Source organism: Peromyscus leucopus, chromosome 14, assembly GCF_004664715.2.
Source record: "Peromyscus leucopus breed LL Stock chromosome 14, UCI_PerLeu_2.1, whole genome shotgun sequence".
NCBI classification, from domain to species: domain Eukaryota; kingdom Metazoa; phylum Chordata; class Mammalia; order Rodentia; family Cricetidae; genus Peromyscus; species Peromyscus leucopus.
In genome coordinates, this window is record NC_051075.1 from 51514446 (window position 1) to 51531538 (window position 17093).

The following is a 17093-nucleotide window of genomic DNA, read 5'->3' on the forward strand; positions in this document are numbered from 1 at the left end:
CACACACACACACACACACACACCCTTTCACACAGCATAGCAAAGGCCTATTTAGCTACAACAAAACCAGCATAAGCTCTGGTGACACCTGGAACCTTAGAAGGGAAAATACCAGACTAGAAGACAAAGAAACAGGCCACACACAAAAAAAAAAAAAAAAAAAATCATACCAGAGCCAACTGATAAAATCCTCCTCCTGCTCAGACCCTTCACTCCCACCCACCCTCTCTGTTAACACGTCCACACTCTCGTCAGCTCTCAGCTTCACAACTACAGTATCCACCTTGCTGGCAGGGGTCTGTTCTGTGCTACCCAACACCACATGCCTAGCACAACAGTGGGTGCTGTTGAAATGGATGGATGAAGGCAGCTTAGAATGTCTAGAATCATCGAGGAGGAACCCTCTAGATGCATCCATGAAGGTGTCCCCGAGAAACTTAACTGAAGATAGAAGAGCCACCTGAGTGTCAGTGACACTATCCCATGGGCTGGAGTTCTAGACTGAACAAAAGGGGAAAACAGAAAAAAGGAAAAGGATTCTGATTTAAACAACATTTAAAAAGGTCAGCTGAGCAGCAGCATCCTCTCTCTGCTTCCTGAGGACAGACACACCAGGACCAGCTGCCTCACACTCCTCCTGACAGGACTTCAAGCTTTGACAGACGAAATCATTGATCACTGAGGCCTCCCTTGATTCGCCTTTGTCGGGTATTTTACCACAGCAGTGAGAACACTAACTTATGCAGCTGTTTTCATGGAGCTTATGTTCCAAGACAAAGAAGAATGGCATTCAGAATAAATATATGGTACAAGCTGAGTCCCGGGGTCACACCTAAAATTCTAGCACTTGAAGAGGCTGATGGAGGATGAGACCCTATTTCCAAATAAACTATGTTATATATACATATATTACATAACACACTCATCAATAAATGGATAAATAAATTACCAGTATACCCATATAACTCAGCAATACAATGAATTACCTTGCAAGATATAAAAAAAATAGATGACTCTCAAAAGCATAGTAAGCTGGGTGTTAACAGCTGGAAGCCTAGCTACTCAGGAGTGAGGCAGGAATACCATAAGTTCAAGGCCAGCCTGGACAACTTAGTGGCAGGGGATATAATGTGATCGGAGGTAGGAGTACTTGCCTCACAGGGACTAGACTCTGAGTTCATCTAGTATTGGGATGGGGCACAGTGAGTCATTTATATAGCACTCTAGGACATTCGATCTCTAATGCATAGTGACAGAAAGCAGTTCAGTGACTGCCGGGGACTGACTTCTCAGAGGCACAAGGGAACCGTGGAAGTTGGTGGAAATGTTTTCCTTCTTTTTTTTCCTCTTCTTTCTTTATTTTTGTTTTCTGAGACAGGGTTTCTCTGTGTAGCCCTGGCTATCCTGAAACTCACTCTGTAGTCCAGGCTGGCCTCAAACTCAGATATCCTTTAATCCCAGCACTCGGGAGGCAGAGGCAGGCAGATCTTTGTGAGTTCGAGGCCAGCCTGGTCTCCAAAGCGAGTTCCAGGAAAAGCGCAAAGCTACACAGAGAAACCCTGTCTCGAGAGAAGGGAAAAAAAAAAAAGGCATGCACCACCATTGCCCAGCTATTTATTTTATATGTATAAATATTTTACTTACATGTATATCTGTATATCATAGTATATCATATGCATGCTTGGTGCCCTAGGAAGTCAGAAGAGGGAGTTGGATTTCCTGGAACTGGAATTAAAGATGGCTCTGAGCTATGTGGCAGCTGGGAATCAAACCCAGGTCCTCTGCAAGAACAAGTACTCTTAGCCACCAAGCCATCTCTCCAACACAATGTTTCATGTCTTGACTGCAGTGGTCACAGATGTATACATCTGTCAACTCATAAAACTACACATCTCAATGAAGCTGGATTTTGTGCTTTGTTGAGTCCTGTTTTGTAGACAGAGTCTCAACATGTAACCAGAGATGACCCTGAATTCCTAATCCTCCTACCTCTACCTGCCAAGGCAGAACTCAAGAGTTCAAGATCAGCTCAGTAAACATACCAAGTTCCAGGTCAGCCAGGGCTACAGAGTGAGACCCATCTAGAAATGAATGAATGAATGAAGAAATGGTACACACAACACAGTCAATTTTCTGTAGTAAAGAAAGAAAAAGAAATTCAAGAACAATCCAGAATGAAATATAACCCACAACCATTTGTATTTGGTTATATCAACTGCTTGCCCAAACAATGGGAGATTTCAAGTCTTAATTTACAACCAGGAAAGAAAAGGGGTGAGGAAAAGGAAAAACAAGAAAGGAAGGAAGCAAGTAGGGAAGGCAGAAAGTTGTCTGCTTGTCTGAATGCCTGCCAAGTAGTCCAGATCTAAATAGTTTACTGAAACGCAGGAGCGGGGGTGGGGATGCACACAGTGACCTACTAACTAAAGTAAACCCTGGTCACCAGGACCAGAAAGGCTCTGCAAAAGGAACTATGGAATCCTCAAATAACCTCTACTCAGGGCCAACGAGAACTAGGCATTCCAAGCAATGCTGGCCTCTACCACTCCTCCCAGGCTCACTCACCATCATAAGTTTCCATTTTAAGACCATTTTAGAGTGAGGTAGGGATATAGCTCAGTGGCAGAGCATTTGCCTGCTATGCATAAAGCTCTGGGTTCGGATCCCCAGTACTACAGGATAGAAAAAGTTTGCACAGAGATTATCCCAACTAAGATGCACAGCTCAGTAAGAACTTCCATTTCAAGGCAATGGACTGATGTCTGTCTGAGCTTTGAAAGAAAAGATTACAAAAGGATATAGAACAGTTTAGTCATGTGGATGACAGTCACCAGCTAGCAGGATTTGAACTAACTAGAAAGCAGAAAAATTTCTAGAATATTCTTTGACTAAGTTGCTCAGGAATGTGTTGTCACTTAACTTGCACTTGTAGTGTCTGAAAGGAACAAACTTGGTGAGCTCTTTTTTTTTTTTTTTTTTTTTGGTTTTTCAAGACAGGGTTTCTCTGTGTAGTTTTGCGCCTTTCCTGGAACTCACTTGGTAGCCCAGGCTGGCCTCGAACTCACAGAGATCCGCCTGCCTCTGCCTCCCAAGTGCTGGGATTAAAGGCAGTGCGCCACCACCGCCCGGCTGGTTAGCTCTTTTTAAGCACCAGTGTCTAGAATCAACCAGAAATGATTCAGTATCAGAAAAAATACGGGGGTCAGGTCAGGGATTCCAGGAGCTACCAAAAAATCAAATCATCCTCCAAAGATGTCAAGCCAGTGGTCAGGTTGTTATATATATAACTAGTTTACTCTCTACCCTAAAATTCCAACCACTACCACTCTGACCCACAAATAAGTCAAACAGAACCTCTTGACTGAAGACCGGATATGGTAGCACACACTCTGGATCCTAGCACTTGGGAGGCAGAGGCAAGTGGATCTCTATGAGTTTAAAGCCAGCCTGGTCTACAAAACAAGTTCCAGACCAACCAGGGCTACTCAGTGAGATCTTGCCTTTTTTTTTTTTTTAAGAGAAACAAAGGGCTGGTAAGATGTCTCAGTGTGGAAAATCCATATGCTGCCAAGCCCGATGACCTAAATTCAATCCTAGAACCCACATGTTAAAAGAATAGACTTCTGCAAATTATCCTCTGATCTCCACACTCAAGCAGTGGCACACATGTCTACTACACGTCATGCACATAGACACATACCTAATAAAGCTTTTTTAAAAAAATTTTTTAAAAAGAAAGGAAAAATAAGAGCTGAGAATATAAGTCTCATGGTAGATTGTTTGATGAAGCCCTGAGTACAGTCTCCAGCACTGCATAAACCAGTGGAGACGAATACCTGCTTATCCCAATTCTAAGAGTGTAGAAGCAGGAGGACCAGAAGTTCAACGTCGCCGGGCGGTGGTGGCGCACGCCTTTAATCCCAGCACTCGGAGCAGAGCAGGTGATCTCTGTGAGTTCGACCAGCCTGGCTACCAAGTGAGTTCCAGGAAAGCGCAAAGCTACACAAGATCCCACCTGGGAGAGAAGGGGGAGCAACATAAACAAAACCCCAAGGAAGCATCACCCATTCCTGCCTCAGAAAGCCCTTCTGTGGGCTTTCCCAGAGACCGAACTGCTCTTGCCTCAACAAGCTACACCCTGCCTCCCTTCCTTCCATGGCCTCCCCACTGGCTCCCTCTAATTTCTCATCAGCAATCAGCTGTGCTCAATCCTTGAGCTCTTAAAATACAAAGGAGCTCCCAGGAGCTCTCTCCAAAGCAGGCCAGGTCCCTGGCACAGTCTAGACAGCCACCAGGGCTACACAACCTCAGGAAAGCCCCAGGCGTGGCCCAGCCAGCAGACACATCCCCAGAGAAAAGGCATGAAGTCAACTTAAAAGAAACCTGCCTTCTGCAGTAATCGTGGCTCAAAAGAAAAGCACTTGCCCAATTCAAAACCGACAGGGGGGTGGGGGGGCCAGACACGACACAAACTGGAGCTAACTTAGGAGAGTTAAAGGCCAGGTCCTTAAAAAGCTGACCCACTGTGATTTTGATAGTCTGTGTGGGTCAAATTTAAACAGCCTTACCCTAAACAAAACAATCTCCTAAATTAAAAGCCAGGAGTCAGTTACAGCAGAATGAGCCCAAAACTGAGCACACTCTCAAGCCCCTGAGCAGAAGGAAGGCATACAATAGGAGCTCTTTCATCCTTCTGTCCGTCTGAGTCATCCCCAATGCTGTTTCCCAGTAATCCCATTTAAGGCAGTCCAGTCCACCACATCACCAAACAAAGGGGCTTTTACTTTCTATGTGTAAAGGGGCGGGGTGGGGGGGCGCTGCCATTCATGCAATTATTACTCATTATTTTGACAGTTTTTGTGTCTTATTTTCTTGGCACAGAACCGAAGAAACTAATGGCAAAATGTATCTATGTTCTGACCAGAATGTGCCGGAGGGTATACCAAAGTCAGTTCTTACTTCCTGTCTGACCATTAAAAAGAATGGAAAAGTTCAACAACGTAGAAAATCAGGATTACTCTGGCTTAGGACCTACTGACCAAAATCTTGGGGATTTAAACAAGCCTACCTAAAGAGAGAGGGCCCAGAAGGAACAGAGCCCAAGAAGCTACCTAGACCAGGAGCCAGAGCCAGAGGGTGGGGTGTAGCAGGCCCACGGCATATGACATGAAAACAGAAATGTAGCAGACCAGACCAGCCAATCAGGGGGAAGACGAAAGAAAACATCCTCTGCTGTTTCCCATTTCTGAGTCCTACTAAAATAAGGTCTCTTTTGGCCAATTCAAAAAAAAAAAAAAAAAGGACAAGTCCCAAGTCCCAGTATTTTGAGCAGCACTATTCTGGGACTGTAAACAAGGGAAGCAGCCAAGCAGTGCATTGGGTCTTCTTAAAGGACCAGTCTCAGTGGTATCCAATGACCAGGAAGGGAAGGGCAGGAGACTCAGCTTGGGTTCCCATTAACCTATGGATGCTTCTAACTCAAGGAGGGTAGGGCACACACACACAGCCGCTGTTCTTCTCTCTTCCCCTCATGAGCCCACACGGTCTCCTCAGAAGACAAGTCCCCAGGCCCTCCTGGGTCTCAGTCAGTGGTCAGTCAGCATGAAGGTGAGACCAGGTTCTTCTGGGCACTGTGCTTCTGTGTTCTCCTGGAGCGGGCACTCGTGAGAACTTTATAGAAAAAGGACAGGGGAATGGGTGGGGTGAGGAAAAAACCTGTCTGGAGTCTTTAAACGAGGGGGAATGTGGAGCTGAAGAGATGGCTGTGAGCATTTGCTGCTCTTTCAGAGGATCCAGGTTTGGATGGCGGCATCCACACGGCAGCTCACAACTGTCTCCAACTCCAGTTCAAGGATCCTGGCCCCTGTGGGCAGCCCACATGTACAGGGTACCACAGACACACATGCAGGCAAAGAGCATTCATACACATAAAATAAAAACACACAAGCCTTAGAAAATAAAGTCACTTGCCTTAAATATTGGAGGAAAAAGAATGAAGAAAGACTTTTTGTTTCTCATCTTTTTCCCCCAGCCCGTAAACATACTGACAAAACAAGATGTCTGACTCCCTGAAGACCCAAAAACAGGTAGACAGCATCCTCTTCCTCTCTAAGAACCCTATGGCTAGAAAGCTTATTCTCCTAACCTTTGAGACATGTGCTAAGGGCGTTGCCCCTGGCTCCTTCATTAAGGACTAAATAATGGGTCTCTATAAACTGTGTTCTTCCTCAGTCAGCCCCACTGAAGCCTAGAAAACCAGTGAGTACAACCCAAAGTCTACCCATCTCGCTGGAAAGGCCACACAAAGAGAAGATGGGCTTCCTGGGCAGGACTACTGAGAGACCAGAAGCAGGAGGGAGGCAGAAAGGTGTCTGGTTAAATACTGTGCCTCAAGGCAGCTTCACCCTCTGGACCCCAGTTCTGTAGTGAGCCTTCATTCATCTGGTACATCCTTCATTCATCTGGTGCCTTCATTCATCTGGTACATCCATTCCTCAACCACTGCACTGTGGACATTGTGCATCAGATGGACCTTTGGGGTCCCCATCTGTGAAACACAATCTACTTCACAAAATATAGCAGGCTGGAGATTGGCATTCCCCAAGTGGCATCCATGTCCTAATCCCAGGAACCTGTGAATATGCCACTTTGTGTGACAAACAGGCCTCTATGGATGACTAAATTAAGGACCTTGAAATGGGGAGATTATGCTGGATTATTTTGGTAGGTTCCAATACACTCTAAGGATCCTTACAAGAAGACGTCAGAAGGGACACAGAAGCAGAAAGACTGTGACAATAAAGCAGAAACACGAAGGGCATAGAAATCGCTACAGTGCAGGCTTTGAAGTTCAGTGCCAGAGCCACAAACCAAGGAACTCAGGTCAATTCTTACAGCTAGACAAAACCAAGCTAAACGAATTCTCCGTACAACTTCTAGGAAGAACAAAGCCTATCAACCCATTTGAGGACTTTTGACCTTTAAATTAGAAGATAATCTGTGTGATAATTTGTTGCTGCCACATGAAATGAATATACAGGATTATCATTAGGGTTAAAAGTTTTATATCGGTACTAAGAAAAATTCCTAACAGCACACAGGAGGAGCTTTTTCAATCTTCAGCTATCAATTTATCAATCACAGCAACATTAGTTGGGAGTAGTGGATTGGAACAGAATTCATTCACTTTAGGGGAGTATTTCTCATAGAGTCATTAAGTAAAAACTTAGGAAATGATCTAGTTCAGTTTTCTGATAGATAGCTGCATGTGCAAAACAATTAAAAACACATTTGTGAGGCTGGGCAGTGGTGGCGCACGCCTTTAATCCCAGCACTCGGTGGCAGGAGAGGCAGAGGCAGGTGGATATCTGAGTTTGAGGCCAGCCAGGTCTACAGAGTGAGTTCCAAGACGGCCAGGGCTACACAGAGAAACCCTGTGGGGGGTTGGGGGTGGGAAATGGGGGTTTGGGGGTGGGGGGTGAGGTGAGGAGATTTTGTTTTTGTTTTTGTTTTCCAGTTCTTATGAGCCAAGACTAGAACACAGAGAAAAGAAATCTCAGGCCCAGCTGTGGTGGCGCACATCTGTAATCCCACTGTAATACCATCATTTAGGAGGCAGAGGCAAGATTGAAAGTTTAAGGACAGACTGGGTTATACATCAGTTCAAGACCACAGGCTATATAATCAGACTCTAATTGCTTTTTGATATTTCAGTTATTTGTGTGTAAGAGTGCATGAATGTACACAGAGCACATGTGGAAATCAGAGGACAACTGTTCCAAATCTGTTCTCTCCTGACAAGCACCTTTACCTACTGAACCACCTCACTAGCCAGTCTAAAATAATAAAGTCAACACTATCAGTGTGTTTATCCATTGCATATGATGTTGTATAGGACATAAAACATAAACTAGCTGGTGCTAGAGAGATAGCTCAGCAGTTGTTAAGAGCACTGGCTGCTCTTCCAGAGGTCCTGAGTTCAATTCCCAGCACCCACATGACAGCTCACACCCATTTATATTGGGATCTGATGCTCTCTTCTGGCATAAAGATGTACATATAAACAGAGCACTTGTATACATCAAATAAATAAACAAACAACTATAAACTAGCTAAATTTATAATCTACATTTGTATCATACATTTTTATTTCCCCCGAGACAGGATATATTCAGGGAGCTGGATGGATAAATCTCATTACATTTCCTTCTATTTTCCTAATCCCTTCTTAAGAAACTTGGACTAGCCGGGCGGTGGTGGCACACGCCTTTAATTCCAGCACTCGGGAGGCAGAGCTAGGCAGATCTCTGTGAGTTCGAAGCCAGCCTGGGCTACCAAGTGAGCTCCAGGAAAGGCGCAAAGCTACACAGAGAAACCCTGTCTCGAAAAACCAAAAAAAAAAAAAAAAAAAGAAAGAAAGAAACATGGACTAGGGCTGGAGAGATGGTTCAGCAGTTAAGAGCACTGACTGTTCTTCCTGAGTTCAATTCCTAGCAACCACATGGTGGTTCACAACCATCTGTAATGAGATCTGACAACCTCTTCTGGCCTGCAGGCATACTTACAGACAGAGTACTCATATGCATAATAAATAAATAAAACCTTAAAAAAAAAAAAAAAAAAGAAAGAAAGAAAGAAAGAAAGAAAAAGAAACATGGACTATCTTGTCATGATGTCGAACCCTTTTAATCCCAGCACTCAGGAGGCAGAGGCAGGTAGAGTTCTGCAGAGCAAGTTCCAGGACAACCAGAGCTACAGAGAAACTGTCTCAAAAACAAAAAAAGAAAAAGAAACATGGAAACAGGTGCACAGTGAGACCCTGCCACAAGCTCTAGGAGGGGCTGGAGAGGTGACTCAGAGGTCAAGAGAGTAGACCCTCCTGCAGAGCACCAGTGATGGGCTCCCAGCAACCACAGCCGGTGCCTGGCAACTGCCCACCACTCCAGCTTCCTTCCAACAGCCTCTTCTGGCCTTCCCTGGACCTGCACACATGGGGCACACATGAACTCAGACAAGCACACACACACACACACACACACACACACACACACACACACACAAATAAAAATAATTCTTAATTAATAAAATAATAAAAAAAAAAATAAGCATGGCCTTCCTGGGGAGCTCTAGGCATTTAAGAGTTGCTAGGGAGGGAAGATTTTTCCTTCAGTGGTGCAGCCACTGGTAACTGTCCATGCTCCTGTAAATACCCCTAAAGACACCGGTTCACAAAAAATCAGGTTATTTGAAAATACTGAGTTGTTGTTGTTTTTTTTTTTTTTTTTTCCCAACCTGTTTGGGGAAAAAAAAATATTTTAAGAGAACACGATAGAGGTAAACAGATGGACAGACTGACTGACTGGCCTGGGCTGGGAATGTAGTTCTGTTGGTCAAGGGCTGACCAAGTACACCTGAAGCAAGCCCTAGGCTCGATGCTCAGCACCACATAAACCAGGCCTGTAGGCACAATCTGTAATCCCAACAATAGGAAGGTGATGTCAAAAGGGATCATAAATCAAGGTCAAGCCAGGTGTACTGGCTTATACCTTTGGAGGCAGAGCAGACTTTTGATCTCTAAGTTCAGAGCCAGCCTGCTCTATCTACGTAGTAAATCACAGGATATCCAAGGCCTGTGAGACCTTGTCTCAAAATTTAACAAAAAAAAAAAAATTTAAGGTCATCCTCTATTGCAAGGAGTTTGAGGATAGCATGGGCTACACTAGATGATCTCTTTAAAAAGTCTCCCAGGAGAAGGAGGAGGAGATGATATAGATGTGGTGGCAGGTACCAGGAACCCTAGTGCTAGGGTGTGGTTAAAGGTGGAAGCAGAGAGGAGGATTCCAAGGGCTTCAGGCCAGACAGACAGTCCAGCTTCAACAGCAAGCTCTATGTTCAGCGAGTGAATAACTGAAGGTCGACCTCTAGCTTCAGCATGCAAAAAGACACACACACCCCACCCCCACACAAAGGTTAGGGTAAATGTTAGGTTGAAATGAGCATGTACTTAAATACGAGCAAGTTTTTTAATTCATGAAAATTTAAATATTCATGAAAATTACTGGTTCCTCAAAAATCTTCCTCTCACTTTAGAAAGTATCAATACCATGAACTGTGACTTTCAGAGGCTGACATTATACCAGAACAAACCAGAACCATCCAGACCCAACTGCTCCATTTATAAAATATTCAGTGCACAATGTTGCCCAATTAGAGCATAATCCATAATGAAGACATTACTGCTGACAAGGGAGGCCGGATGGGATCTGGGTCATTCTCCCCTAGCTCTATTAGTTCCTCTCAAACCAATAATGGGAAGTCTGTGTTAGCAAAGTATCCAGCAACAGTGTGATGGCAGAAGCCAACAGCAGTCATGACGTAATTCATTTCCATCAGCTTATCCACACACGAGAGAGGCAGAGGTAAAAAAATACCTAGTGGATAATTGGGAAATCTCTCCAGTGGTGACTATGTACCGGTATTCCTCCCTCTGGGGACTGAGTCATCACCACCACAAGTACTAAGTCAGTGGGCCACAAACACCACATGGACACTGGCAACAACAAACTGGTACTGGACATGAGGTTCCAGGCCCTATGATAAGTCTTCTCCACTCCTAATCTCCGAGTCCTCCCGACAGGCCTATGAAATGGAGATAGAACAGACTGGTGAAGCTGGAATAACTCGCTGTGGTTGCACAGTCTGGAGCACTAGCCAGGAAGGGAATTCCAACAGGGAACCAGTCTTCCCTTGAAAGGCAACTAAAGGGCCTGGCTCAAGATGGCTTATCCAGTGAGAAGCTTGTTGCCACCAACACTGAGTTCAATCCTAGGGAACCACAGGTAGGAGAGAGCAACTCAAAATATTGTCCCCACCTCCATACATGAGCAATGGGACACACAGATACATGATTTTTTTTAAAAAAAAGCCAACTCAAAAAAATAAATAACATAACATAACATTACCCTAGCAGGGCAGGGCAGGACAGGCCTTTAAGCCCAGCACTTGGGAGACAGAAGCAGGTAGATCTCTTTATACAGACTGGAGTTCTAGGACAGCCAGGGCTACACAGAGAGGCCTCAAAAAAAAAAAAAAAAAAAAAAGCAAAAAAGAAACAAAACAAAAAACATTACCAACTCCAACTCCTGATAGTCACCACCATCTCCCTCCCAGCTTAAAGGACATGCTCTTTGAACTTACTATCTCCTATCTCTTGCTCCCCTCTCACCCAAGTGGGGAACAAACCAAAGATTCTCTAGGCATTCTGGAAGCCCTCACTGGCTTCTACACATTAGAAGTCACCATGGTTGGAATGTTCCTCTGAAACTATATTTTAAATGATGTGTGTTCATGTGTAGTAAGGGTCTGTGCACATGGTGTTCTTGGAGGCCAAAAGAGGGCGTTGGGTCCCTGGAACTGGAGTTACAGACAGTTCTAAGCCTCCTAACATGAGTGCTGGAAGTTGAACTTGGGTCATCTGTAAGAACAATCCACTGCTCTAAACCAACAACCAGTCCTGCCCCACCCACACTTGATACACACACACACACACACACACACACACACACACACACACACACACACACACACTGATATTCTGGAAGTAGACCCTGCAAGTAATTGAGATAAGGTCATCAAAGTGGAGCCCTGTGATGGGAGAGGTGGCTTATCAAGCCAGGACACTTGAGCAGAATTCTGATACCCTCCACATAATACAGCCCTCAGATGCTCAGATATTCATGGACTTCTCAGCCTCTAGACCTGTGAGCAAAAGGAACTTTTATTCCTCATAAATAAGTTACCTAGACTCAGGTATTTTGTTATAGCAACAGATAAGGGACTAAGAAGCTTGTATAAGAAAACCAAAAGAGGCCATTGAAAAGAATATTGTCTTTGTAAAAAAAAAAAAAAAAAAAAAAAAAATCCCCAATACTGAGGATATACAGTCCCTTATCTGTCACATTATTTTTGGTTTTCTAAGTGCTTTCCTGCAGACCACTGTCCTAAGCTGTTCTTCCTACTACTACAAAGACAGAGCTGGCAGGCCACAGCCTGCACAGCCTCACTTCATACTCACAACCACTGTTCCCACTGTATAGATGAGAAAACTAAGGCTCAGGGGAAAGCAAAATGAATTTAGTCCAAGATTACCCAGCTGGTAAATAACTAAATCTTACTCCACAGTCTCAGCACATCAGGAGGCTGAGATAGGGAGATCACCAGTTCAAGGCCAGCCTGAACTACCCAGCAAGACCCTGTCTCAAAAAAAACAAAAGGTAAGCCAGCACTTGGGAAAACTGAGGCAGGAGGACTGCTGGGAATTCCAGGCCAGGTGAGCTAAGAGTGAAATTTCTCAAAACAAAACAAAACTAAATAAACTTAAGGCTTCTGAGGCCTTGGCTTTTACTGCTTCTAAGGGGCACTCCTGGGCTATTTTGGAGAGCAACCTCCCAGAGAAGATCAATACAGCGATAGGAGTCCCGTAAATGGCAGGGCGCTTACCTGAATCTCCTCATTTTCATCTACCAGGAGGAAGCTCACAACCCTCTCCGTCATCTTCTTCCTCTTGGTCTCCTCATCCATCTCTTCCCCGTCCAGGGGTTCCTGCACCTTACTGACATGGTACACAGTAATGGGGTGCCTCCTCTTGTTACCTCCTGAATGAGTCCTCTTCTGGCACTCCAGGCACAGGTTGATTTTGCAGCTCTGGCACCTCACGGCCGCCCTTTGCCTAACACCTGGAGAATGCCCGTTGGGGCCCTTGCAGAGGTCACAGTAAGGGACATGGCCGGCTTTGAGCCTTATCCGCTCATGGCTCCGTAGTCGTTCCTGCCTGTGCAGCTCCTCCTCACAGCGGAGACATTGCAAACTGCAGCACTCATCACATTCGAAGACAGCCTCGTCAGACCCGCTGCAGGCGTAACTCTCCTGGCACATGAGCCCCGGATTCAGGCCTTTCTCTGCTGGGGAAGTCTGGGCACTCATAACTTAGTCTCGTCTAAAAACCACCCACCCTGGAACGCTCACTCCCGTGCTTTTCCCAGGAATGAAGGAAGACAACGGCGTTGAGTCGGAAGGTGGCTAGTGCTTCCACAGGGTTCTGAACACTTTAAAAAAAGAAAACCTGTCTGGCTAAGGATGCCTGCACACTCACAAATGTTTAAACGTTTAAGGCTCTGCCTCCAGGTCTCTAGTCTCAGCAGCAATGTTGATTGAGTCTGAAGGTTTCATCTTCTGCCAAGTGCAGAGAAAGTTGAGGTCAAAATGAACTGGACAGAGTCTTTGATACAGGTTGAGAGGTCTGCTGGGTTCACAAAGGTAGGCTCATCAGTTGGGCCTCGGGCCACAAAGTCGTAGTGATGAAATAAGGTGGTGAGGAGCTGTTCGATATACATGAGCCTCGAGCCAATATTTCAAGGGCTCCCTAGAACAGGGGAAGAGGATTTCACTCATCTGGAAAAAAAAGCAGAAGTGTACCTTAAAAATAAACAAACAAAAAGAGCACTTAAATGCCAGGCCAAAACCACCGAGAGAACTCTCATCCTTGCCTATAAAAACTACAATGGCAGTGGGCGGTGGTGGCACAGGCCTTTAATCCCAGCACTCCGGAGGCAGAGGCAGGCGGATCTCTGTGAGTTCAAGGCCAGCCTGGGCTACAGAGCCAGATCCAGGACAGCCAGGACTGCTTCACAGAGAGACCCTGTCTTGAAAAACAAAACAAAAAAAAGCTAAAAAAAAAAAAAAAAAAAAAATAACAATAAACTTTAGACCTCCCTCAAAGACCTAGACAAACCCAATTATCCTCATAAGTGGACTGCCTCAGTTTTGGACAGGTGAAGGCTTGTAAGGAGTCTAAAGTTGGCAACAATAGTCTCAATTTCACGTTCAAAAACTGAAACAACTACTATGCTTCTTTTTGTCCCTTCTTTCTCTGTCTAGAGCAGGGAGCTGGGAGCAACAGGAGGCAGAATTCCTACACTCTGGTGCACTGTAGAGTCAGCCCTATAGTGAGTCAAAACAACTCATTTTCCTCTTGACACTCAGAATCTAACTTAAAAAAAAAAAAAACTTTAAAGGAAAAAAAGTGGGGAGACAGAACAGGGGGTTGGGGTCACTTCTTCATGTAATTACACTCGTAATTCCCCCTAGCTCTGCCTTCTAGTCCAACAGCACAACAAAGTGTAAAGTCCTCTTTTCAGATACTCACTCCTCCCTTACAGTAATCAGTCTATCCATCTGATCTTCAGATAAACAAGGAAGGCAGCGGAGTAACCAGGGGACACCTTATTTACCCCCTAACCTCAGGCGTGCCCAGCCAGCTCCCAAAAGGGAACCAAAAATCAAAACTTGTCACTACTAAGAAAAACAGAAAATCAACCTTCATAATACCCGACCCCTACCAGGCCAAGCAAACCATCTGGCCCCTCCTCAGGGCCCCCACCTCGACAACTCTCTCCAATCTCGAATTCCTCACCCCTACCTTGTTCCCGGACACCGCCACCACAACCGGAGGGGTGGCAGCGAAGCCGAAGAACAAAGAAGGCCCCCCAAGTCTCCCCCACACCCGCATATCCCAGAGCCGAATCCATTGTTTATGCCACCCCACCCCCATCCGAGCCGCACCCGTCCCCCCCTTCCTCCTAGAAGCGACCGGGAGCCCCGGGACCAGCGCTCGCCCGGGGCTGGGCCAAGCTGCCCCCGCCCTGCCCGTCGCGCCCGTCGTGGCCCGCAGAGCCCACCCGGAGTAGCTTGGCCGCCGCAAGGCGATGCGGGGGACGCGGGTTGCCGACGGGACCCAGGCTGCTCTAGGGCCCCGACGGATCCATCCTCAGCAACATCTCCGCCCCCTCCTCCTCGGCTGCCTCCCAGGCTTCCTCCTCTCTTGTTGTCAGTTGGAATCAGCTGATCAGAGTGAACTTCTCCCAGCTCGGACCAACAGGAAGGCATGAGCCGCGCAACCCAGCGAGGGAGGAGCGGCCGGGGGCGGAGCACGACAGCGGCGGGGCGGGAAGGGCGCGCGTAGCACCTTGGGAGCTGTAGTTTTCTGAGTGGCATCCCTCTGTCCCAAAACCCAGAAATATGGGCTCCAGATGACTACAACTACCAGATGGAGGTGTCGCCCTTGTGAACAGACGGCGCAGACAGGCCGACGAGCATTTCGGGACTTGGAGTCTCCGCTGAGACTGTGGTTTTTGCAGGTTTCAGCCCGTTGTTTAGGGCTGTGGCCTGGGAAGAAGTTCTGTAGATTAGACAAATAATATAATATTTATATAAGCAGGAAATGGACCGACACATTATTATTGTACATCTTTCCTTCATAAATGCGCAAAGTGGGAAAAGACCATTAAACACTGACTGAAAGGATATCTGAATGATTGAGGGTATTTTGTATTTTCCCTAAAGGTATTCAACAAACCCACTGTTAATTTGTTTTGTTTTGTGGGGAGTTTTTTGTTTTTTGTTTTTTGAGACAGGGCTTCTCTGTGTAGCTTTGTGCCTTTCCTGGACCTTGCTCTGTAGACCAGACTGGCCTTGAACTCAGAGATCCGCCTGGCTCTGCCTCCCGAGTGCTGAGATTAAAGGCTTGCTGCCCGTTACTTTTTCTGTCTTTTTCCCTATATAAGCCTCATAACTTCTACTTTTTAAATTGTGCAAGATACCTGGGGCACACATTCCAGCAAACTTTAAGATTACAGTGCCTGCTAATGTTAACACTTCATCAGACTTTTAAAAAATAGCTGTATGTCTGTTTAGTGCTTTCACTTTTTTCTCATTTATTTCTTGGAATAACAGTGAGAGAAAACATGATGCACAGAAAAGATACTGGTCTTTAATGCCTAGGAAAGCTTTAGGTGGTTAGGGTAAATCACTTAATGACTCCATAAAATAAAGGAATTTTGCTGTGTAATTTCTGCCAATTTTAATGTTGTATGATTTTATCTCGATAATGGTTAACCTGAGACAGAAAACTAAGGTTAAATTACTTGCCAAAGTACACAGCAAATTATTGACAACACTAGGTAAGATCTCATCTTCTGACTTAAGCAGGACACTCTTTTGCCTTCTGATTCAAAGGACATAATTAGATCAATAGTCAAGCCAAATCTCCAAAATACTGAATGCGATCTGTATAAGGATTATATTGCTGACAATCATATCTTCAGGATAGAGAGCCAACAGTGGACAACCTGGAGGTGAACCTTTTCCTCCTGCACCGTATCACAAACCAGGGTGGTAAAATCTACAATAGCTGTAGCACTTTAAAAAATAAATCTTTAGCCAAGCAGTGGTGGCGCATGCCTTTAATCCCCAGCATTCCAGAGGCAGAGGCTGGTGGATCTCTGTGAGTTCAAGGCCAGCCTGGTCTACAGAGTGAGTTCCATGACAGCCAGGGCTGTTACACAGAGAAACCCTGTCTTGAAAACCCTCCCCCAAAAATAATAATTATTATAATTAAAAAATAAAAAATTAGATATTTATTAGAAATAAGGTGATGTGGGGAGAGGAAAGACAGGATTTTAGAAAAGAAGTTAAACTAACAAGTTTTAAACAAGCCCGAGATTGGTTGGCATGATGAAGGTTTTACTCTAGGACTGCCTCTGTGACTACCTGTAGCTTTGTCAGATTATTCATAACCCTGATTATAAGATGAAGATATTGAAGATATTGGTCTGTGTATGTAGAGAGTGCCTTCCTGGCAGACACAAGGCCCTGGGTTTGATCCCCAGCACCACAAAAACTGAGGATATTAATATATTGTAGGGCTGGGCGGTGGTGGTGCACACCTTTAATCCCAGCACTCGGGAGGCAGAGCCAGGGGGATCTCTGTGAGTTCAAGGCCAGCCTGGGCTACACAGAGAGATTCAGGAAAAGTGCAAAGCTACACAGAGAAACCCTGTCTCGAAAACAAAACAAAACAAAACAAAACACACACACACACACACACACATATACACACACACATATATATACATATATTTATGGAACAAACATTTAGCATTTCAAGTTTTATTTTAGTTACTTTATGTGTATGTGTGTGTACTGGTGCATGCATGTACACATATGTACAGGTACATGTTTAGACCAGAGGTCCATTA

General features: G+C 45.2%; 1 protein-coding gene across 1 annotated transcript in view; it reads right to left on the bottom strand.

The window, feature by feature from the left end:
* The window catches only part of Zfyve1 (zinc finger FYVE-type containing 1), a 54172-nt gene extending 39203 nt beyond the window's left edge, over positions 1–14969 (bottom strand). Inside the window, 2 exon segments of the mRNA XM_028877176.2 lie at positions 12499–13420; positions 14736–14969. Coding sequence (XP_028733009.1) covers positions 12499–12981 — 483 coding nt within the window. The 5' untranslated portion in view covers positions 12982–13420; positions 14736–14969.
* Positions 14970–17093: the final 2124 nt, after the last annotated feature.